Here is a 23,260-nt window from a genome sequence, read left to right as displayed (position 1 = left end):
GAGTGGTCTCTTGCCTGACCACTTCAGTTGGCTAAGATAGGCAGGCCTCCTACTCACAGATTACTCGAGGCCCACTGACTCCAGCCGATGCATCACTCCACCAGTATGTTCCACAAGTCCCAGCGCAAATGGCTTTTGATAGCTAAGTGGCTAGGTCCCGAAGTCCCGACCTTCCAGAACCCCTACCACGGAGGGAGTCACTTTATAATGCAGGGCATAGTGTAGACAATTATTATGGAGCACACCACCGATCTCACAGCCAACTGGGCAACAGCATACAGGCCCGGGTCTCCTGAGCCCCAATCCAAGGCCACAGGAATAGATCATGGCCCGTGCGACCTGTCCTGGCCGCTGAACACAGGGCTGTTAACCAATGGGGAGGGAGCAAGGGGTTTCAAGGCTGTTTGCCCTGCACCTACGGGCACCTCACGCCGCTGGGCCCACAACAGTAGTATCCCCGGGAGCTATTCCCATCATCCAGTGCTGCTGCCCATGTCACACTTTGACAAAAGTCTGGGGGGCCCCCACACACCGCACTGCACCCCTCAGGGCCCACCATCTGTCCCCTCAGCTCACAGTGGCAGCCCAGACCAAGAAGGGTCTCAACCAGCCCGCGATCCAACACTTTCCCCCTGCGATTTGCGCAACCCGAAATGGCCGCCGATGCAAGATTATAATGCAAGGGGGAGGGTAGAGACAGTGGAGCGGCCCACCAGACGCTGGTGCTTAATAATGGAGGTGGCCGCTATCACTGTGCTGCCCCGGCACCAGGAAGGCCCCCACTAGCCCCCAAGCAAAACACTTCACCCACCGTTCCTCCCCCGGCCTAATGTGGCCCGACAACCAGGCCCCAGCCCGAGGGAAGAGGGACAACGGTAAGGTCCGCTCACCGGGCAATGGTTGCTCGGCCCCTGGTGGCCACTTCCGCACCAAGTCCCCCTTGTAACAGGGATCCGGCGCAGATACTCCGCCACCTTCCTTTAAGTGTCCCTGCATGCCCCGGTCTCGTCTCACTCCATCCCATCAGCAGCGAGGCCCCGCCCCGGCTCTGCCGCTCAGAGGCCGCAAGCTGGGCCGTAGTCACCCCAGCGTTGCACATGGCGATCCAAGCACTAGGCAGGGCCCAATAAGCAGCCCCCGTCGACGGCACTGGCAGGATATCCTCAAATCCTCAATTACGACTGGGAAAGCAGGATAAAGAAAGGATAATGGCTCAGGCTGAGAGGTGCTCACTTAGCACACATCACAGCTTTCTCAAGTCCCATACTTTTTGCTATTCGATATCCCATTTACATTGACCGGCCAACAAAAAAATGTATTTGTGTTTCTTTTTTTTTCCAATGATACTATCTATGATTTTTTTTGTTTACATTTGTTTATTTTTATAGATTATATTTAGAGTTACATGGCTGTACAGGGCTCATGCCCCCTCTTCCGCTTTTACTTTTGTGTTTTACATCAATAGACAGTCCAAGCTTTTCTCCTTTTCTCTTTTTCGTTTTTCCTCTTGTTGATAACAGTTTGCAAGAGAACACACATGTAACACGGTATACAACACATATCTCACCTCTCATATAATGAACTTAAGGTCTATAAAATAGAGTATCGTTTTGAAATATACCTTCCTGACTACTTGTTAGTTTACGCATGCGTGCATTTGGACAGAGCTGTGCTGAATAGGATGTCTTTGCCAATCTACACCCTGCTTCTTATTAGGTTATTCTGTGAAACGTTGTTGAACCTGGATGTATGCCAACGGGGGGGGGGGGGTGTGGCGGAGGTTTGTAGTTGTTTGTTTGTTGGGAAGGCTTATATTGCCACATGCATCATTGTAGGAATTTGCGATTCCTAAATTGTGAAAATTAAGGAATCGCAATTTAGGAATCGCAAATTCCTATGCATCAAGAAATTGCAAAGTTTTTGCGATTTCTTAATTTTCCTTATTTTCGATTCCTTAATTGCGAATCGCAAATAAGGAATCGCTTTATATTGATTCCTATGGGCCTAGAGGCCCATAGGAATCAATGGGAAGGCATTCTCATTTTGCGAATTAGTAATTAAGGAATCGCAATATGAGAATGCAATTTCAAGGGTGCAGAGGGGGTCCAAAGGACCCCCCCCCCGATCCCCTGAAATGTCACGTAAGTACATTTTACTCACACACATGTCCCAAGGGCATGTATGTGTGTAAAATGTAAGTTTCAAAAATGTATTTATTTGCATTTTGAAACTTTTCGCAAATTACCATGAAGGTGTACTTCATGGTAATTTTTCCCTTTAAAATTGCGAATTCGCAAAAAAAGAATCATGCATAGAATTTAAGAAATCGCAAAATTAGCGATTTCTTACATGCTATCGCAATTTGAGAAATCGCAAAAAATTGTGATTTCTTAAATTGCGATAAATGAGAAATGAATGATGCATCCCAAAAAGTGATTTTGGAATCGCAAACGGCCGAATTTTGCAATTCGCAACGTTTGCGATTCCAAAATCGCTTGATGCATGTGCCCGATAGAGCTGTACGCAACATACAGTGCTGTGCCGGTGTTTCACTCGCTCACTCCTCAGGCGCTCTTTGACCAGACCTGCAGGGGCCGGCCCGACGCTTACTCAGACATAGCATTCGAGTCCCCAGAGAAGCTGTGCCATAGGGCACGCAAGTCTGACAGGACTGCATCCCATTCCGCTGCTACTGGCTGCTTTCTGATATTCAGCACATCTTCGCGCCGCAGCGCGATACTCTCCGCCTGTGCCCAGCATGGTAATGACTGATACCAGGTTTTTACTGGGGGGGCCTCGTAAGTAGGCGTTTGGCTTCTATTAGCGCTAGGTTGATGAAACGGGATGTCACTGTGTATTTTTTAGATCTCTTGTATAACCGCAGGATACATACCTTCCACGACCAGCTAAGCGTGCGCTCTGTGCCAAGTTTGTGGTGACAGCTTCCCAATATGACGGTTTGGACACGCAGGATCATAACACATGGAGGAGATCTCCCCCAGCTCACTGCAGGGAAGACAACCAGCGTCAGTGTGGTTGAAGTATTTATTTATTTTGGCTGGCGTCAAGTACTACGTATGGACTATGTAATATTGTATGAGCCGGAATCTGCCGCTGCGAGGGATACCAGTAGGGCCTCTAAGGATATCCCCCCATTCACGGTCGGTGCAAGGGTGCTGCAAGTCAGCATCCCAGTGAGCTTGAAGGGATTCCAATCGTGGTGTAGTATGTACTCGTAATGACTCCGCAAACCAAGTTACCCCACACTCTCAACTCATGCAGATATTGGACAATCATGTGTATGGCCGGTTTCTGAGCAATCTCACCCCATGTCTCATGTAGTATGCGTACCACTACCACATGTAACATAAACTGGCTTTGCGCCAGGCCCGTATCCTCTACCAGAGTTCCATACAGCAGGACTTGTCCATCATTATATAAGTCCCCCAGTGTTAAAATACCCACTCCCTCCCACTGGGATAACTCTGCACTAGTAACTGGTCGATGTCTCCTAGGCGTGCCAGGAATGGGAAGAGATGGCGCATTCGGGGTCAAATAATGCTTGAGTTGCCGACTGCGACAAAAGCAGTAGTAAGCCACTTCTATCAGGAGTTGGGCAGGAGGCCTGCCCCCCCCAGCAGGGTGGAATAATGCTACCCTCTGTGGGTGAGTCCTGGGGCACAAGTTGTGGAGTCTTCCAGATATTGCACGTCAAGCCAACTCGCCACCCACTGGAGCTTGGCTGCAAGATAATACTGCTCCATGTGGGGTAGCGAGAGGCCCCCGCTAGCCGTTGAAGGGTACATTTTGAGTAGCGCCACTCTACTGCGTGACCCACCCCAGCTTAATCTTCGGCTGGCTAGCTTTAGGCTCTTAAAAAGTGATGGCTTAAGCAGAACTATCTTCCCCATGACCGTCAGGGGGAGAGTACCCCAGAAAGTCATCTGTGCACGTATTGCCGTGATGGCACATATCAAATCGCCTTCAAGGAGATCAGCAGCTTCTCTATAAATAAGTATTCCCAGATGCCAACTCTTGCCAATGGATTGGCTTGTCGCTGAAGGATAGACGGGGTACGGCGTGGTCTCCAAGAAAGGATAAAGGCAAGATTTGTCCCAGTTCATGCAAAGTCCTGAAATATTAGCAAATTCCAATAGGATGTGCTCTATTAATGTACAGGGGGCACTGACATCTTTGAGATAAATGGCAGGTCGTTCGCATACTATGAGACTCCATGCATGCCATCGCCTAAGAGGATTCCCCACTCGTCCTGTGCCCCACGCAGTGACTCAGCCAGCGGCTCGATGGCCAGCGCGAATAACAGTGGCGAGAGTGAGCAACCCTGCTGCGTACCCCATTCATTGCCCTGAAATGTGTGAGCCAGTTTTCACTTTAGTAACTGGCTGGGTGTAGAGAAGCGGCACAAGACTAAGGAATTGTTCTCCCAGATCATATTTGTGGAGCACAGCAAATAGTTACCCCCATTCCAAAGCATCAAATGCCTTTTCAAGGTCTAACACCAGGCACCCGGATCGGTCACAACTAATCCTAGCATAATGCCTCACTCTGAAGAACTGGCAGAGGTTTAAGGACGTGCTGCAAGCCGGTACACACCCATTTTGGTCCGTGTAAGCCAACTTTGGAACTAATGGGGCCAGCCTACACGCCAGCAGTTTGGCCAGGATTTTATAGTACGTATTTAGGAGTGCAAGCGGGCGGTATGAGCCCAACAGCTCTGTATTCCTGTTTCAGGGACACCAGGAATGACTCAAGTAGCGTATCTGGTAGAGTTCCCGACTCCAGCGCATCCTTATACATGGAGAGGAGCTGTGGCGCCAGCACTTTCTGATGATATGCCTTGTAATATTCGCCCGGGAAGCCATCAGGCCCTGGAGCCTTTCCCGTAACCAACGATCTTATCGCTTCCTGCACCTCTAGCAGCGCAATTTGCTCATTCAATTCCCCACGATGATCTGCTACAGGGGAAGTGGGGAGGGAAAGGAGTCCTGTTCCTCAACAGTTGTGTGCCACACTAATTTGTATACCTTGGCGTAATGTGACACAAATTCCTTGTGCACATCATATTTTTTGGTGAGCATTTGGCCAGTGGACAACAGCAAGCGCAGTGTAGGTGTCTGTACCTGTTCCTGTTTGATCATACGCACAAGTAACCTGCCTGCCTTGTCACCCATGGCATGGGTGAGCGCTGCATGTGAGGTGTATTTTATACATCGCAACCTCTCCAGCACCTCCGTATGCCTCTGTCTTTGCACATCTAGCTCCAGCTGTGTGAGGGTGCGTTCGATGCTGCTTATTTTGTCGTCATGCTGTTTTCTAACGGACCAGCTTAAACCCAGGCAATGCCCTCTAATCGTAGCCTTACCTGCATCCCATAGTATCCCTAATGTTGTGACAGAGACAGCGTTGTTGTCAAAATATGTGCCTATTGCCTCATCTACTGCCTGCCTGAAGGAGGGGTCCTCCAGCGCAAGGGAGAGAACTGCTATGCTGCAGGCCTGTTTGACTCAAGTGAGAGTGCAAGATATGTTAAATTTGAGCGGTGCACCAAACTTGTAACAGTTGGCACGTATGTGAAGAGGGGCCCTTCGGAACACCAGCATGCCCCGTGCCTGTTGTGAGTGGGGTGCCATATGTGGTGTCTGACAGACCTGCATTGCTGGGCACCCTGCTTGTCGTGAGTGCTTACAAATTTGGGTAACAGATACAACATATTCACATTAATTTGTCGGCAGTCTGCGGTGTCACCACAGGAAGTGGTTGCAAGCCTTCCCCAGCACGCCATACGGCCATCGAGCTGACCCCACTCAGCGAATGTTCAGAGGAAGAGTCAGAGGTTCCGCTAGGTCACCTGCTTCTCATGCTCTTCACTGCTCTGAGAACAGATTGTGTCACTTGGAACACCTGTTCTAGATCGGCAGCCGTCCTCAGTTGTCTTGGCGAAGCTGCCGTCCGCGATATGCATCTTCTACGATGGTTTCTGCGCACCCCTGCACTCAACTCTCCTGCTGCCCCTCTCTGACTGTGCGACGTATGGAGGCCCATTTGATATTTGATATTTGAGGGGGTATTTCTAAAGCGCAACGTTCGCTCCGAAGGGAGCATCTTGGCGCTGAAATTCCTGGTGGAGGATCGAAAACCAATATGGAAACAGTTTGAGTTTAGATGGCTGCCTTGGTGTAGTCATCCGTGAGGTAAAAAATCCAATTTTTCAGCAGTTTGTTTTCTGAAAGGTTTTTCGTGAGTTTGTTGTCTCAGATTCTTGGGCATGAGGTTCCAGGCTATAGTGGCCAGGAAGCTTAAGGTTTTTCCGCCCTTTGTCTTCAGGTTGTACCTAGCGGGGAGGATGAGGTTGTCCTGGGAAGAGCGAAGGGATCGACTCGGGTTGCAGTGGGGGAAGCGTCTGATGAGGTATTTGGGGCCGGATAAGTTAAAAGCCCGAAAAGCAACAATCAACATTTTAAAAAATATTCTTTTATGCAGAGGGAGCCAATGCAGGGATCTCAAGCTGCGGAAATAGATGATCTTCTGGGCAGTTTTAGAACCAGTCGGGCAGCAGTGTGAAGAACACTTTGAAGTTTGGTCAGTGTAGTCTTTTTTGCTCCCGCAAGGAGACCGTTACAGTGGTCCAAGCGTGAGATTATAAGGGCTACTGTTACAGTTTTTCTGGAATCAAGTGGAAGAAAATCGAAAAACTTTTTTAAAGATTTTATAATACCGAAGCATCGGCCCGCTACAGTCCTGACGTGCTGATCGAATGATAGGTCTGAGTCGAATAGGACACCAAGATTCCTTGCTGTTGTTATGGTCTGGGTGGGGGCGGCTGAGTCTTCCGGCCACCAGAATGCTGGGCAAAAGATGGTGTTTCTTCCAATGGGGGGGATCTCCGTTTTGCTGGAGTTGCACTTGAGATGGTTGGTATCCATCCATTGGAAGACCAGCATGGTCTCAAGTCAGTCCCATGCATCTGCAGCGTCATTGAAGAAATGAGTGGGCCCATCCACAGCCACTCGGAGCCGAGCCTGAAATATGAGGGAGTATTTTATTTCATGTTCGAGCAACCGCCTTTTGATAGGAAGGAAGGTGCTGTGCGCCTCTTCTGCACACCTGCAGTGTAGTCCAGGAAGAAGTAGACCTGAGGATTGTCTACCATGATGGATTCCAATCGCCTGGTTTTGCGGAAACCGCATCCCTGTCCTTGAAGTGTAACAGGCGGAAGAGGAATGGGCAAGGTCTTGCCTCAGGCAGTGGGCGGCCCGATGGCACCCTGTGCACCCGCTCCACTGCAAAGTAAGAGGAGAGCGATTCCGCGGGCAATAACGATTTCATCCATTATTCCACATAGACAACCACATCGCGGTCCTCTGCATCACCTGGCAGTCCCACAACCCGGACATTGTTGCAACGCAAATGGCTTTTCGCATTATCTATTCTGTGCTCCAGGGACCGCAGTCGCGCATTGAGTTCCAGCATATCACCGGACAGCGCCTTTGCGGCCGGGGCGATCTCTGCAGTTTCTGCGGGCAGTTCTCCTACCTTGTGATCTGCATGCAGGATGGTAAAGTCTGACTTGACCTTGTCAATGCCCCTTTCTAGGGATGCTCTTGTTTGTACTAGAGTTTCACTGATATTTGCCACCGCTTGGAGCACCGAATCTATTTTAGTTTCCGGTTTAGACGGCCACAGGTCACTCTCCACACAATACTGGGCTGGCTGCATGAGGTCTAGTGCTGGCTGAGGGTTTGTAAACCCCGCTCCTGTCCAGTTTCTGCCTATGCCGTGCTTCAGGTGACGTGTAGTCGTATGGCATAGGCATGACTGGCATCCTCGTATATGTCCGTAGAGGGCCCGTGCACAGTAGGGAAGGGGGGGCACAACATGTGCCCCACACACTGCTCAGGCTTGCAGGTTCTGGCAGGCAACTGATGTGCACAGTGCAGCCGGCCACCACAATAAGAACATCGCCCCGTCAATCACACTTCACTTCGACATTGCTCAGCCACAATTATGATCCATTGAAAAATACTGCTGCATACCAACCCCCTTGAGGGTCCCTGAATGGGCCTCAGTACTTCAGCAGATGTCCATTGTAAACCCATCATGGGTTAGTAGGCCCTCTTGGGGGGTGTCTTGAGAACTGGGGCTGAAAAATGTCCTCTGCTAGGTCCGCCGTCTAGCTCGTGTATGGGAGTCTTCTTTTGACTTCGCAGTGACCAGGCTGCAGGCTCTCTATTCACAGTTCATGCATATATACACCCCAGCCATTTACAGAACAAACTTCCGTGGACCACCAGCCGACCATCACCACCTGGACTCCCACCACGGTGGAACTCATCACCACAACCATGACGAAAACCTGATCTGGAGCTCCCACGGCCCCCTGCCCTCCGCACATTTACCAGAGGGCCGCGCCCACCATCGCCTTCGAACTACGACAGATCATCAATTCCTACCTCCAATCTGGCATCTTCATCAACATCTGGAAGTGGGCTGAAGTCAAGCCCCTCCTCAAGAAACCCATGGCCGTCCCTACAGACCTGAAGAACTACGGCCCATTTCTCTGCTCCCTTTTGCCGCCAAAATCACTGAAAGACTTGTGAATACACAGCTGACGGCATTCATCGAAGAAAACGCCATCCTAGATGCCTCCCAGTCTGGATTCCACAGCAACCACAGCACTTAGACCGCCTTCCCTGCCGCCACCGACGACATACGCATGCTACTCAACCTGTGAACCCAGAGGATCAGACTCCCCCCTCTTCATCTCCGAACCCACAGAGATCAGCTGCCGAGTACCACAGGGATCATCGCTCAGCCCCACTCTGTTCAACATTTACATTGCCCCCCTCGCTGCCATTGTCAGACAGCACGGACTCAACAACCTTTCCTACGCCGATGACACCCAGCTCATCTCCCTCATGAAGGACCCCGATGACACCAAGATCAGCTTCCAGGAAAGAATGAAGGACATTGCAGCCTAGATGAAGGACAGTTGCCTGAAGCTCAACACTGAGAAGCAGAGGTCCTCATCCTTGAACCATCAACCTCCGCCTGGGATGACACATGGTGGCCCTTCTCCCTGGAAAGCCCTCCCACCCGACAGACCACGCACGGAACCTCTGCATCATCCTTGACTCCTCCCTCACCATGACCCGCCAGGTCAACGCCGTCACCTCCACCAGTTTCAACTGCTTCCGGATCCTCCAAAAGACCTTCAAATGGATCCCCCCAGCACAGAAAAACCGCCACTCACGCACTCATAACCAGCAGGCTGGACTACGGAAACGCCCTCTATGCTGGCATCAACAGAACCCTCCTACACAAACTCCAAACCATCCAAAACGCCACAGCCAGACTTGTGCTCAGGACACCTCGACATGTACATATGAAGCAACACCTCCATGACCTACATTGGCTCCACGTTGAAAAGAGAATAACCTTTAAGCTTCTCATCCACACCAACAAATCCCTCCACAACAATGTACCCAAATACCTCAACGAGAGAGCCGGTTCCACGCACCCAATAGGAATCTCCGATCCGCAGACCTCGCACTAGCAGAGATCCCCCGCATACATACACAGAAGCGGAGACGGAGGAAGGGCCTTCTCCTACATTGCAGCCAAGACCTGGAACGAGCTCCCAGTCAGCATGAGACGCTCCCTGAACCTACACACCTTCAGGAAGGACCTCAAGACCTGGCTCTTCGACTGAGCTGGAGCTGCCCCCCCCCCCCCCCCTGATCCCCCAAGCGCCTTGAGACCCTCCGGGTGAGTAGGGCGCTTTAAACCCCCTGATTGATTGATTAATTGATATCTCTTCCTTGATACAATAGAAAATTAACCAAAATAGTCCTGTGCAAGTTCAAATTGAGAAATGGATGGGCTCTTGCAATTGTCAAATCACCTGAGATTTCTGGTAGCACAAGATTCTTAATAAATGTCTCAACCCATTGAACCATTTGAGCCCCTTTACAGCCTTCTAGTACACCCACCAGCCATAGATTGGACTGATGTGGATGAGTTCATCAATCTTATTTATCAGAGACAATATGCCATTCCTCGCTAGATCGGTCCCGCTGCTGCAAAGTCGCTGTTCAGTTCTCAAGCTGCGATATCCTAGACTCAGCCTCCTGCATCCTCGCTGGGAAGGTAGCAACTGCTTCCTCGATTTTGGTCAAAGGAAGGTGCAGGGATGCGTTCTCAATTGCTTGAGATGTTTTATGACATCTTATTTTGTCCAGTATAAAATTTAGCATGGTTTTTAAGTCCTATTGCTGGACCTACTGAATGTTGGGTGCTAGGATAGGCAGGTGAGTTGCTATCCGTTGCAGCCTGGAGTTGAATCAGGCTTAAGTCGTCTGGAAAAGGCTAAGACACAGGCTGCAGGTCGAGGATATTTAAAGCAAGGAGCTGAATCTTTAGATTGTTTTCTATATCAGCCTGGGATTGCACTTGAGAGGTTGCAACCATCCTAGGATCCATTACCGGAGGCTGGGCTAGTGGCTGCAGAGCTACTATGGTATTCTGTTGGGATGTACCTGGATCTTGGAGAGAAGCCCGTTTTAGGGGAGAGGCAATTACTCCTATATTTAAAGATGAAATATTCTGGTCGATCATAAAAGGCTCTGGAAGTGTAGATGCTGTTGCTTTCCATTTTGAAAAAAGATAATATTCTTTCAGCTCCCATGTATGGCATACGTGGAAGGATCGGATCATAGCTCAGAAGAGATATCTTCATCTTCTAGCCCCCTTGAGGATGCAGGCTTGGATGGTGACATCTTGTCCTCCCAAACACCTTGCCTTTATTGGAGGATATGGTTAGCTCATTATGGAAAGGGTCCTGCAGAGTATGTGGCAAGGCAGTCTAACTGGTGCTGCCCATCCACCCCTGGCCCCTAATTCTTCCTCTGAGATTGAGGGTCTATTAGGTGCTGCTGCTGATCCACAATGTGATTTCAGGCTGCCTTCAGCCCTTGTTGCAGCTGAAGCAGACTTAATTTGTGCAGTACGTGTTTTGGTTTTGAGGCCAGCAGTATCCATATTCATTCAACTTGAAAACTTGAGATGCTTGCCCATATCAGACGGTTCTTTAATCCTGTAGGTAAAGTTCAATGGTTCAAGAAAGGAGGAGACTACCAGGGGACACTTGCTGCACCCTGGATGGCAACCACAGGTGTGAACCCTGGTTCACCCTCCAAAACTGCCTAGAAAATCCTTAAGTTTGCTAGGAACAGTAAAGAAAAACACAATTAAGGTGCTTACCAGTCTCCTAGTCACCTCTAAGATGTAGTCCCTGAAGCTCTCTCAGCCAGGCAACCGCTGTAAAATCAGGGCAAATATCCAGCCCTCTATCAATTTTGAAGTAAAAAGCAAGCAGGAGTCAAGCATTCAATTGAAAACTAGCTCAAGCACAGAGAGGAGCCTACTAGTGTTTGTTGTTCAGTGAATAAGAAAGAGAGGAAAAAAAGGCTCCAGAAAACTGCCTCTACCAAAGGTGCCATATTGCCTTTTCTAAGAGGCAGAAATGGCCTCCAGCCACATCAGGGCATCACCTACCACCTCTCTTAGTTGCTGGCTACCAGCACGGGAGCAGAGCGGCTTTGGCGGTGCCTGGGCGGGGGGGTAAGCAGCTCACATAGCCACAGTGCATGCTCGGGCATTCACCAGCCGGAGTTGCACTCCGCTGGTTGATCCAAATGGTGAAAATCCTCATTCCTCAATAATTATGCCTCTCGTAGTGCTGTACTATTGTGAGAGAATCCAGTGATTTTAATTCCTCTTTCAGTCTTTGTATCCAGATCTTGTCATGGTAATGCAAGCACATGGCACATTCTTTCTGTCTGCATTGTGACCTTACTAATACGTTGACACCTCACTACTTAATGCAGCAGATTAGTACATTTAAGGAAAGGCCGTCCTACATTTCAAGCATCAATGGCATTTCAAAGTTCCCTCAAGCTATTACAATATGTCCATGACATATCAGATCTGTGCATAAAAAATCTGTGCATTTCACCTCATGTGAGGGGAGCCAGGATGAGCAATAGCCAATAGTGAACTACGATGGAGGAGAGTGTAGGTGCGGCTAGCGCAAAGATGATGGGTATGAAAAAAAAGGCGTCTTTCCAAGTCGCTGTGGAGAAAGCTTGAAGAAAGAAATGGGGTATATTTTTGGGGAGTCAAAAACATCAGTTAAACACTTTGTAGGAAGACTGACACTTATGGCATTAAGACATAATCAACAGACGTTCTGAGTGTCTGGAGAGCAGAATGTAATTAAAAACATCAAATGTGTTCCTAAGCCTAGAGGTGGTGAGGCGAGTTTCACAGAGTCATTCTACCTAGCAAAACAATTTCATTCAGCCCATGTTTCTACTGAAATTCGCATTTTCTTTATTAATTTCTTGGGGAGTCGCATCTGCTCCCAAGAAGCAGAAAATGCATATTAATTATTTGGTTTTCTTATCTCTTAATTTTCTGTTTTTTGATTGCCAGTGTTTAGCATCGATCTCAAATTTCACAGATGAATGCATGAGCATATGTTATGTTATGTTATGTTATGTTAAAGGTGTTTATATAGCACACGGCTGCCCCAGCCAAGGGGCGTCCCGGCGCTAGCTGCCAATGTCCAGGGGACAGCAAGATGGAATTATTGGGGTTGTCCAGATGTGTACATAACATAACTAATTAAAAAGGTGGGTTTTAATGGCTTTACGAAAGGATAAAAGGTCGTTCATTTCGCGGATCTGAGCTGGGAGTCCATTCCAAAGTTTGGCAGCTAAGTATCCAAACGAGCGATCGCCCATTCGGCTTAACTTGGTGCGGGGGATATTGACCAAGTTCTGACCTTCTGACCGGAGGGAGCGCCAAGGGACGTAGGGTGAAAGCAGTGGGCATAACATCAGTGGGGAGGAGAGTTTCAGAATTTTAAAAGCAAGGCAAAGAGATTTAAAATAGATCCTCTTTTCAACAGGGAGCCAGTGTAGGTTCCTGAGGGTGGAGGAGACCGCTTTGAGTCGGGGTAGACCTGTAAGAGCTCTTGCAGCGGCGTTTTGGACTCTTTGTAGTCTAACTTTCTCGGCTACGTTAGTTCCCAGCAGTAGTGAGCTAGCGTAGTCCAGCCGTGATAAAATTGCCGACTGTATTATCACTTGGCGTGTTTGATGGTCGAAAAATTTTAGAATGGGCCGAAGGTTTCGAAGGATCCCGAAACATGTGGCAGCAACTTTTTTAGTGTGGTGGGTAAAGTTCAAAGCAGAGTCCATCCAGACTCCTAGGTTTTTTACCACACTCTTGGGGACAGGCGGCTGGTCCAAGGTTTCAGGCCACCAGTTGTTGCCCCAGGCCGTTGTATCTTTTCCTAGAAGCAGGACCTCCATTTTACCGGCGTTTAATTGGAGATAGTTTGCCGACATCCAGCTGGTGATTTCACCGAGGGTTTGTCTGAAGTTCATAGCACTCAGGCCATTATCGTCTTTTAGAGCCACCACCAGCTGGGTGTCGTCAGCGTAGGACACCAGTGTGAGTCCATGTTTCCTAGCTACCTCTGCCAGCGGGAGGACATAAACATTGAACAGGGTCGGGCTGAGAGCCGACCCTTGAGGGACTCCTTGTTCAACGGGGCATTCCTTCGAAATGAAGGGTGGGGTGGAGACCCTAAAGGATCTGTCGGCGAGGAAAGCCCTAAACCAGTTGAGGGCCTGGTCAACGACTCCTACTTCCTCAAGTCTGGACAACAGTACCTTATGGGAAACTGTATCGAAGGCAGCACTGAGATCTAAAAGAATCAGTACTGCCTTTCCTCCTGCGTCCAGTATGGTCCGAAGATGTTCAATTACGCTTAGGAGTGCAGTTTCGGTACTGTGCCCAGCTCGGAATCCATGTTGAGACCTGTCTAGAATGGAATTAGACACTAAGAAGTTGGTCAGGGTGGAGTTAACATGGGCTTCTGCCACCTTGGCTGGCCAAGGGAGCAGGGAGATGGGCCTGAAGTTCTCCGGGAGGCTGGGGTCAAGTGAGGTTTTTTTTATAATTGGTGAGACCCATGCTTGTTTCCAGGTGGAAGGGATGTTGGCCGTAAGGAAGGACGAGTTGGTAATGTCTCTGAGTGGGCCCAGAACGAGCTCACCGGCTTCTCTGAAGAGTTCAGGCTTTAAAGGATCAGCGGGTGAGCCGGATTTAATTTTGGCACAGATTTTCAGATAGTTGTCATGACTAATGGCTGGAATGGAGGAAAGTTTGGGTCCATGAGAGTCGGCTATGGGTAAGTGATGGGGCACTGTCGTAAACGTATTGTAGATTTTTTAAATTTTGTCCAGAAAGAAGGTGGCCAGGTTTTCGCAAAGGTCAGGGGAGGTGCTGAGGTCTTTTACAGTTTTTTTAGCACTGAGTTCTTTCAGAATGCGAAAGATAGTTTTAGAGGCGTTGTGACTGTTCTGAATTTCAGATGCGTAGTATGCCGCCCTAGTCCTACATATATTGCGATGATAGCTTTTTTGAAGCTGAGTATATATGCTTTTTGACGTGGGGTCATAGTCCTTTCTCCATCTGCGTTCTGCTTTTTTTAGCTCTTTTCTAAGTAAAGTGAGCTCATTATTAAACCAGGGGCTAGATTCATGGGTTCGTGGTTTAGTTAGTTTAGCTGGGATCAATGAGTCTAAAGCTTTTGTTATCCGGTTACAGAGACAATCATAGTCTAGGTGAGGATCGTCGCTGGAGATGGAGGGGTCTGCAGTAAGGAGGGCGTGAAGATCTTCCAAGCGAAGTTTTTTCCATGGTCTTTTCAAGACCTGGTGAGTGGGGCTGATGAAAGGGTCACTATTGGCGGGTAAGTCCATGGTTACTAGGTAGTGATCTGTCCAGGTCATGGGGATGGGTGAATGGACTTTCAAGTTAGCCAAGTTTGAGAAAACTGGGTCAAGAAGGTGCAGACCACTGTGTGTAGGACCCCTCATGAGTTGGCAGAGCTGTAAGGCAGCGAGGTCAGCAATAAGGGAGTTGATCTTATTGTCTGTGGTAGAATCAAAGTGGATGTTTAGTTCTCCAATGATGGAGAAATTAGCAGTTTTAATGACCATCATCCAGTCCAGGCCTATGCTTGGAGTTCTTTGACTTGAAGTCGTGTTGTCACTGTAGAATCAAAGGGACTATGATTCACATAATGAAAAGAAAAAAACAGGGACAGGTCAATTAATCATGAAGGTACCTAGGAAATTTGAAAGCTCTTTGCATGATCATCTTTCTTAGTCACCTTCTTACCCTCACGACTGTTGTTGAATGTAAGCCCAAATCTATTCCACAAATATCTCCGTTGGTTGTCCTATACCATTTATTTGAATTATTGCTAAGTTTCGAAATCAGATGCAAAAGTCAGTGGAAGGCATCTGGAACTTGCCAAATGGCTGGCAAGCCTTGATCCTAATGTACGCTACTATATAAGTTCATATTTCCCCAGATAGAATGCTCCAGGCTTTGACTTTCATTTAACAAAACAATGCATTCAGGTTGATACAGACTGAAAAGAAGAATTCAATTATAGTGATATGGGGTGTAAAAGGTGCAGCTTGGGCTCCATCGGTCTGTCTGTCCGTCCATCCATTCATCTATCCTTATAGCTCTCCATCTATGAAAACTCGGTGGCGCCTAAATAAATCCATTAAATACAGGCCAATACACTACATTTGATATTGATCACATATTGATTCCCTTTGACTTCTGGATAATTACAGTAACAGCAATGTGTTGCGATCAGCAGCAAACAGAAGTAAACAAAAAAATATTCGATTTGTTAATATTTTATGGCTAGTTTGAGATACTGACGTCTCTTACAAGTAACACCATGTGGTACGCGCAGTAGCTCTGTTAATATGTAATCGCAACCGATGGAACATGTAGAAAGTTGTGACATTTATTGTTCAACAAAATGTAGAGCAAAACATGTTTAATATAACAAATATGTGAAGAGTGTCTAAAGACAGGCCCTACATAATTGGCAATACCTCAGTGGCGGTGCGTCCATTAAGGGCGCTGGGGCGTTGCCCCCCTACCAGCCGTCCGGACCGCAACTCCCTCGGCTTTTGTGAACTTAAGTAAACTGAACTCTTAGTCAGTTTACTTAAGTTCAGTCTGAGATCGATGCATCATGACAATGCCTGTGAGATAGCATGACGTCAGACCGCCCACCTGGGCGGTCCGACCCCGACGTCATGCTAACTGACAGGCATTTACATTGTCACACCAGGGGCAGCAGCACAAGCACGCATGAGTGGGGACGGAGGGACACTTTGTCTCCGTGCCCACGCATGCGCACTAGTGTCTGCTGTGGCTGGCACAAGGCTCAAGCCTCCATCTTCTAATGGGCTGGGCGGGCAGAGAGTAACTGTGCCCTAAGGCGCCAGGATTGGCTGTGGAGGATCGGCGGATGTTCCTGTAGGCGGCTAGGCGCCAACAGCAATGGGACCAGGACCCCGGAGCATAGACGGCGCGGACCTGGTAAGTTTTGAAACGTTTCATTTTAACCCCCGGCCCTGCGCGACATGACCCAGGCTAATGTAAGCATACGTTGCTTTAAGACTAGTGTTCTCCTGGTGGTGGGTGATTAATGTTAAGACTAGAAACGGAGTTTTGAGTGATTCGGCAATCGGCCGCCTTTTCTATTCAATCCTGCATGCTCGCAGCAGTATATTTATAGATAGATTTCTGGCACGGAACCGCTTTTCTCCCTCATCTGATGGCAATATCCCAGGCCCTGGTGCCTCGGGCTCTGTAATGTGGCCGGCAGGTTGGAGCAGCCAAGTGGAAGCATCGTCTGCAGAGTTGCAGATGGTAAAAGATTTTATGAAAGGCCCAAGCATGAGGTCAAGCCAGCTTCCTGCCTGAAGCATCCACGTTTAACAGGAACTGCCTGCCCGGTACCGCCCGTTTGGTTCAGTTTGATCTTGAAATCCAGCCCTCTCTTTGTTTCTGCCTAGAGAGGGTCGCTCCTGCGCTGAGGGCGGTTTCAAGGTCCCACGCTGTCCTTTCCAGCTAGAGAAATTCTTCCTAAAACAGAATGTTGCCAGGGGGACGGAGCGACCGTGCCATGCTGGGACATGAACATAAAGGACTGCAGGTGTTGGTAGTTCAGAGGGATAATACACCCGCTGCAGAGAGATCTGCGTGTTACTAAAAATCACTAGTAGGAAAGAGGTTCACTCGGATTGTCATCGTCTGAGGTTAGTTAAATCTTTATAGCTGCGATCGGCACGTTATTTATATTAAGCTACAGGTCCGAGTAACACATACATCCTGTGCTTGAAATGGAAAAATAGTGGAAAAATAGAAGTGCAGGTACTCTGTACCAGAGTACCTGCTAGTTTTTGAATAGTGCCGGCACTCTTCAATTAAAAGCATTACGTGTCTCTGGGGATTGCCTGTACTCTCCCATTGAAAGTATTACATCTGCCTTGATACACACGTATTAACCTCTTTTTACACATCTGCAAAGGGCTTCTAGTAACACAGCACACCCAGAGAGGAGAGAGAAAGTTGGAGGGGGGAGAGGGGGAGTCAGGGGAACAAGTTCTTCTTTGATGGAATACCAGATGAAAATAAAGCGCATTTAGATTTTAGCCCATTACTACCTTTTGGAGACAAGTTCATGGGGAGCCAGGAAACTTATTTGTCGATGTTGGTTTTGGTTTACCTGGCTCTAACAGATCGTGGTTGAATGATGTCAGTCTTCGGGGCGCAAACACGGCTGGGGGCAATTGCTGAACGTCTTCGCATGCAGTGACTAACAGCCTACAACTACAATAACGCCAGTGTCTGTGGGGAGATTGCTTGCATTCTCGGGTCTGTGCTAAGCACCCCCACCTGCTCAGAGGCCCCAGCAGACATGGTGTTATCTACTGTAGTCTGTCACCAGGCAATGCCAGGCCTAGACAGGCTGTAATAAAGGAAACCTATTGAGTGCAGTGCAGTGAAGGGTGAGTGGTGTCTGTGTGAGTGCAGGGTGAGTGATGTGTGTGTGAGTGCTGGGTGAGCAGTGTGCCTGTGTGAGTCCAGGGTGAGGGTGAGTGATGCCTGTGTGAGTCCAGGGTGAGTGATGTCTTTGTGAGTGCAGGGTGAGTGATGTCTGTGTGAGTGCAGGGTGAGCAGTGTGCCTGTGTGAGTGCAGGTTGAGTGATGTCTGTGTGAGTGCAGGGTGAGCAGTGTGCCTGTGTGAATCCAGGGTGAGTGATGTCTGTGTGAGTGCAGGGTGAGCAGTGTACCTGTGTGAGCCCAGAGTGAGTGATGTGGATGGGTGATTGCTGGCTTAGTAATGTGTCAGGGAAGGGTGAGTAATGGGTCTATGAGTGCAGGGTGACTGTGCCTATGTGAATGCAGGGAGAGAGATGTATCTGTGCAAAGAGACTAGTCTGGCTACTCCCAGAGATGTATTCGCCAAGCCACCTCTTTCTCAAATGTGCTTGAGAATACACCATTTGCCCACCCTTTTTTCAAAATGTTCTCATGGGATAACCCCGAACCCCCCATAGGTGGTTCGGCCTCGCTTGCTGCACTCGCTCGCCACAGTGCAGTATTTACGCCACACCACTTTCAAATGTCACCAGCCGCCACTGCAATACCTCCTTTCTTTTAGCATAACATTTCATGCTCAGCAATCATGAATGTATAATTCTGACTATATTCGACTTCACTGGATCTAAATTTCGCTAACCATATCAAACCAGACAGATTTATCAATTCAGTTAGGTAACATTATGACAGGAGAACCCCCAGCTTACTTTATAATCAACCTCAAGTCAGTTTGATATATTCACACAGCTTTCACATTCATGCATAGAGTATCACATCATTAAGAAATTAACGTAAAAGGTGAATGTGTGACATTGAAAACAATTCTAACTATATTTTAATCAAGGCAGTAGCACAGGCTCCTTAACGAGTCGTATGGCAACAAAGCGGCATTGTTAAAAATGATCTGCATAGCAAAATGAGTTACCTGCATTTCCTTCACAGCAATGTAATTTCCCCATTGAACAGTTACTGGAAGAGAAAATCAGAGAAGTGAGTGGTTGTTGTTTGCCCTATCTGAAGAGTCTCCTTGGCCATACACTTAATGCTTGGTACATAAAAAGTAGCCACAGTGGTTGCAAGGCATATACTACAGTGACTATACACCGAGCATAGTCTTTGACAAAGCTGAGTACCCGAAGTGCCTTTGGACATCTCCTCTGGGCCATGCGCTGGCCCAGAAGTAGTTCCCTCATTACTAGCATTTGCACGTCCTATGTAGAGATTTGGTGAAGGGTATTGCTTAAGCCATGCTATGACTCCTGTAATCATGTCCTCATTACCCGCAGTACCTAGGTCCTGGACGGTCCCTTTGAGTACTGGGTACAGAGCTACTTCTTCGGGCATATGCTGTGCCCTGTACACGAGTACCCATTGTGCATGACATCTGGCCATGCCTTGTAATACCATGCCTGTAATGCCTCATATGCATTGACAAATGCCATGACCTTAGGGCAGTGGGCAAAGGTCATGGCCAAGCCCTCTGGGTATCAGGTGCAGTCCTCACCCCGCACCCATGCCACCTTGCTGATGTCTACAGTGCCTATATATGCAGTGTCTGGTTGAAAGCCATGTCTTTTGACTACTGAGGCCATGTGTAAAGCTTCCAAGGCATGTCCTTCGGTACCACTGAGCTACATCCACTATCCTTACTGCCTTTATTTATGCTTCATGGCTTAACATATTTGAACATTTATTTGTATTGTGCTTAAAGCTGCATTTTAATTCTTTTATGAGCACAGAACAGTTGTAGCTATTACCTGATGATACCTAATTCACAGACCATAGAAAGATGATGGACTGAGTTGCTATGTAATAATATTCTCATGACTTTTACGTTCGACTAGCTATCAGCAGAGAGAGCTTTAATGGCTGCTGTTATGCCTTCTTGCTATTTTGGGCATTGACAGGGTCACACAAGAAGGCTCAATCCTTTCTCATTTCTTCTTCAACATTTATATGGAGTTTGATGGTACAATCATCTAAAGCATCTCTTTGCACCAAAACTCTGATGGTGTGAGTCTGGGGCATCAAAGACAGAACATCGAAGGGCACAATATCATAACCAGAAAATCGAGGGACAGAATATTGAAAGGTTAGTTTGTGAATGATCTTTCTACCTATTTTCACAAATACATACCTTGGTAATGCATATATCTTCAAGGTAAGTAGTTGTGGAGTTTAGAATAGTACTTACTCCGATATTTTCACCCTCAATAATCTGGTCACAATATTGCAACCTCATAATATTTTGTCATCACTATTTCTTACCACACAATTTACTCTGATGATACCCACATGTGTCTCTAGGTATAAAAACCTTCTACCCATCACCACTGATAAAGTCTTCCAGGAGAATTTTACAAAATGGATGTGCTGTCCCACCGAAGCTCAATCCATCAAACACTGAATTCTCCTCCATTACTACCATGATCTGGCACTTCTAAAATAACAAAGGCTTGCAGATCCCGCCACACTCAGTATCTCATCCACCTTCTTGCCCAAGGTCAAATCACAAATTTGTGTTCAACTAACATGTCTCTTTGATAACTGTTGTCTACAATCTTACCTGAACCTCTATTTCCATCCCCACCTTCTCAGAAAACATGAACCCTCCATTCTGCCTTAAGATGACATCTTTACATCTCTCACACCTAGAGGGTAATGCAATTCTAACAAGCCTACCAAAAAATGTAATGACCCCTCTCAAGGTCATCTTACATGATGTAGCCCATTGTGTCAAAGGTGATACAAAATTACACCTAACTTAAGGAAACAAATATGCCCCCCAGATGTCAACATTAACTTCAAATGTGTGGGCTTCATACACACAACCGTGAATCTCGGTCTTCCTCGTAATTTGAAAGAGATATGTGTCACCACTAGAGAGAAGAGAAGGATTAGAAACAAATCTCGATTGGTCTAGGAAAACCTGACAGGCAGCAAGACATGGGAACTGTCCTGCTGGGGATTTCCCTCTGAAAACAAACTTTATATGTTTAAGAAAAAAACCTAAAAATGCGTTTCTTCACCACACTTGGGGCCTTATTTATGAAGGACTTGCGCCGCCGGTGCGTCACTTTTAACATGGGAAAAAGTGACGCACCGGCGGCGCAAGTCCTTCATAAATAAGGCCCTTGGTATCTCAAGTGAAGCTATGTTTGAATGTCTACAATCTCTCTGCACACTTCTCAATTCATTTGCTGTTTCATGTAATGCACTTGTTGTCCATGTGGGAAGTAACACCCCATACAAACTGAACGAATGAATGAATAAAAAGGAGAATTTTACAAAAGGGTGATTAAAAATAGCATATTTAAATCTATCTAGGACTTGATGATGAGTCCGGTGAAGAACAAACTGGATACTGCTCTGCACAATTACATCTAGTCCAGTGTTCCCGAGAATTGAAAGACACATGCACTCAAGGGAGAAAAATCCAGCCGTTGAAATCATATGCAGGCTTGGCAGTGGCTGCGAGCATTAGTGCATCCCAACCCCCACCAGACCAATTCCTACAGCAAAGAGGAGCATAGATTGCCCTTCCTCCACCAACCCAGAATCTACCTTGCACCGTGATTCCATCCACATTTACCACCCACCCGCCACACCCCTTGCTCATTGTTGTCTTCTGAATGTTCTTACCATGCAGCACCATTTTCAAGAATAACTTCTCCAGGGAGATAAACCTTATCATGATGGTAACAAGGGCACTCAGATGCGGGAATGCATGTCCAGGAGTCGGTCAGAAAAGTCCCATTTGGACAGACACATCCTTCCACCGGAACAAACTTAACACTGGGACATTCTAAATCAGGCTGGTTCAGGGAGCGACAGCTGGGCGGGCAGGAGTCCAATTTGTAGCTGAATATCATAGATTCAGGACAGGCTGTTATGAATTCACCTACACCACGAATGGAAAAAAATAAGACCATTTGATAACTCCTGCTTATACAAATGTTGTGTACTAGTGCACCTGCTTTAAAACTTTTCAGTGACACCCAATTCGTACCAGCACAATTGTGAACTATAAACAAAGAATACCATATAACATTCCCGATATAATAGACAACATTTCTTTTGCAATTCTGACTCAATCCAACTTGCCTTGAAACCCAAACAGGTGTTAAAGGTAGGGTTGTGAATTTTATTAACGTCAAGACTGCAGGAAAGTGGAATGCCAGATTGAGCTTTTACCACAAGGCCGCTGAATCTTTGGATTAATTTTATAATTTCTCGCCATTTAAACCACACTTTGACATATCCAGTTAAAATCAACGTTCTTAGTCCACAGCCTTCTGGGATATGCATGCAGGTAAAAAAAACACCTACTATCTACCGGGCTTTTATTCTATTGATTGTCAAAAATATTTTCTTTCTTTAGGGTTGAAGGGGTGTATGCATGTCTCCAATTCATTTCAGTCAACCATGATCGTGTTTTCATAGGATGATAAAGTCGGATTTAAAGGGACATTGATCATTAGGCCATTTGTGTACATTATCTGCCTAAAATTGAATACATGTCATACTTACTGCAGACTTTGGTCCTCCATCCACTCAGCGAGACCCCTTGAGCGAGGCAGGCCCGGACATAGGTCATAAGAGAAGCACACAGACAGGCTTCACGGTTCTTACAGGAAAAGGTGTCATATACACAGTTCTGTTTGTGAGAAAATGATGTTTCATTAACTTCCCATGAATATAAAGTCTGACTATACAATCAAAAAAGAGACCTCCGATTGCAAATGATTTCGCACATGATAATTCCCACTTTTGAAAACCTGCACAGGTAGATGCTCTTTCTCTTCCCATGTATGTAAGCTGAAAGATAGACCCCCACAGAAAATAAGGCTCGTCAACAGCTGCCTAAAAATACCTGACTGATCCCAAAATCATGACGCAAGTGCCTGAGAATAAACAGAATTGTATAAGTAGCACACAATACCTTACATTCGCTTTGCTTATCACTCAATTTGTAAGAGCTCCTAGATGATACTGTGCCAATTCTGGATCTTAGTCTCTTGATCTTATGTGTGACAGCAAATCACAACGTGAATGAATAACCTTCAACTAACACCCTTCACAGAACATGCATTATTTACAGGATCGATTGATAAGAGCTATTTAAACAACACTGTAAAACTCAATAAAATAAATACTTCTCTATTTTAAACAGTTCAACCTT

The 23,260-nt window shown here is 47.1% G+C and overlaps 1 protein-coding gene across 1 annotated transcript in view; it reads right to left on the bottom strand.

Annotated features, from left to right (window-relative positions):
- Positions 1–23,260, bottom strand: part of LOC147733203 (mucin-2-like) — a 182,628-nt gene that overhangs the window by 120,177 nt on the left and 39,191 nt on the right. Inside the window, exons 4-5 of the mRNA XM_086956020.1 lie at positions 21,721–21,979; positions 18,992–19,047 (exon numbers count right to left, since the gene is read on the bottom strand). Of these exons, the coding sequence (XP_086812146.1) occupies positions 18,992–19,047; positions 21,721–21,979 (315 nt within the window). The remainder of the gene's footprint in view (positions 1–18,991; positions 19,048–21,720; positions 21,980–23,260) is intronic.

Source organism: Lissotriton vulgaris, chromosome 2_1, assembly GCF_964263255.1.
Source record: "Lissotriton vulgaris chromosome 2_1, aLisVul1.2, whole genome shotgun sequence".
NCBI classification, from domain to species: domain Eukaryota; kingdom Metazoa; phylum Chordata; class Amphibia; order Caudata; family Salamandridae; genus Lissotriton; species Lissotriton vulgaris.
This window is presented reverse-complemented; position numbering and strand designations above follow the sequence as displayed.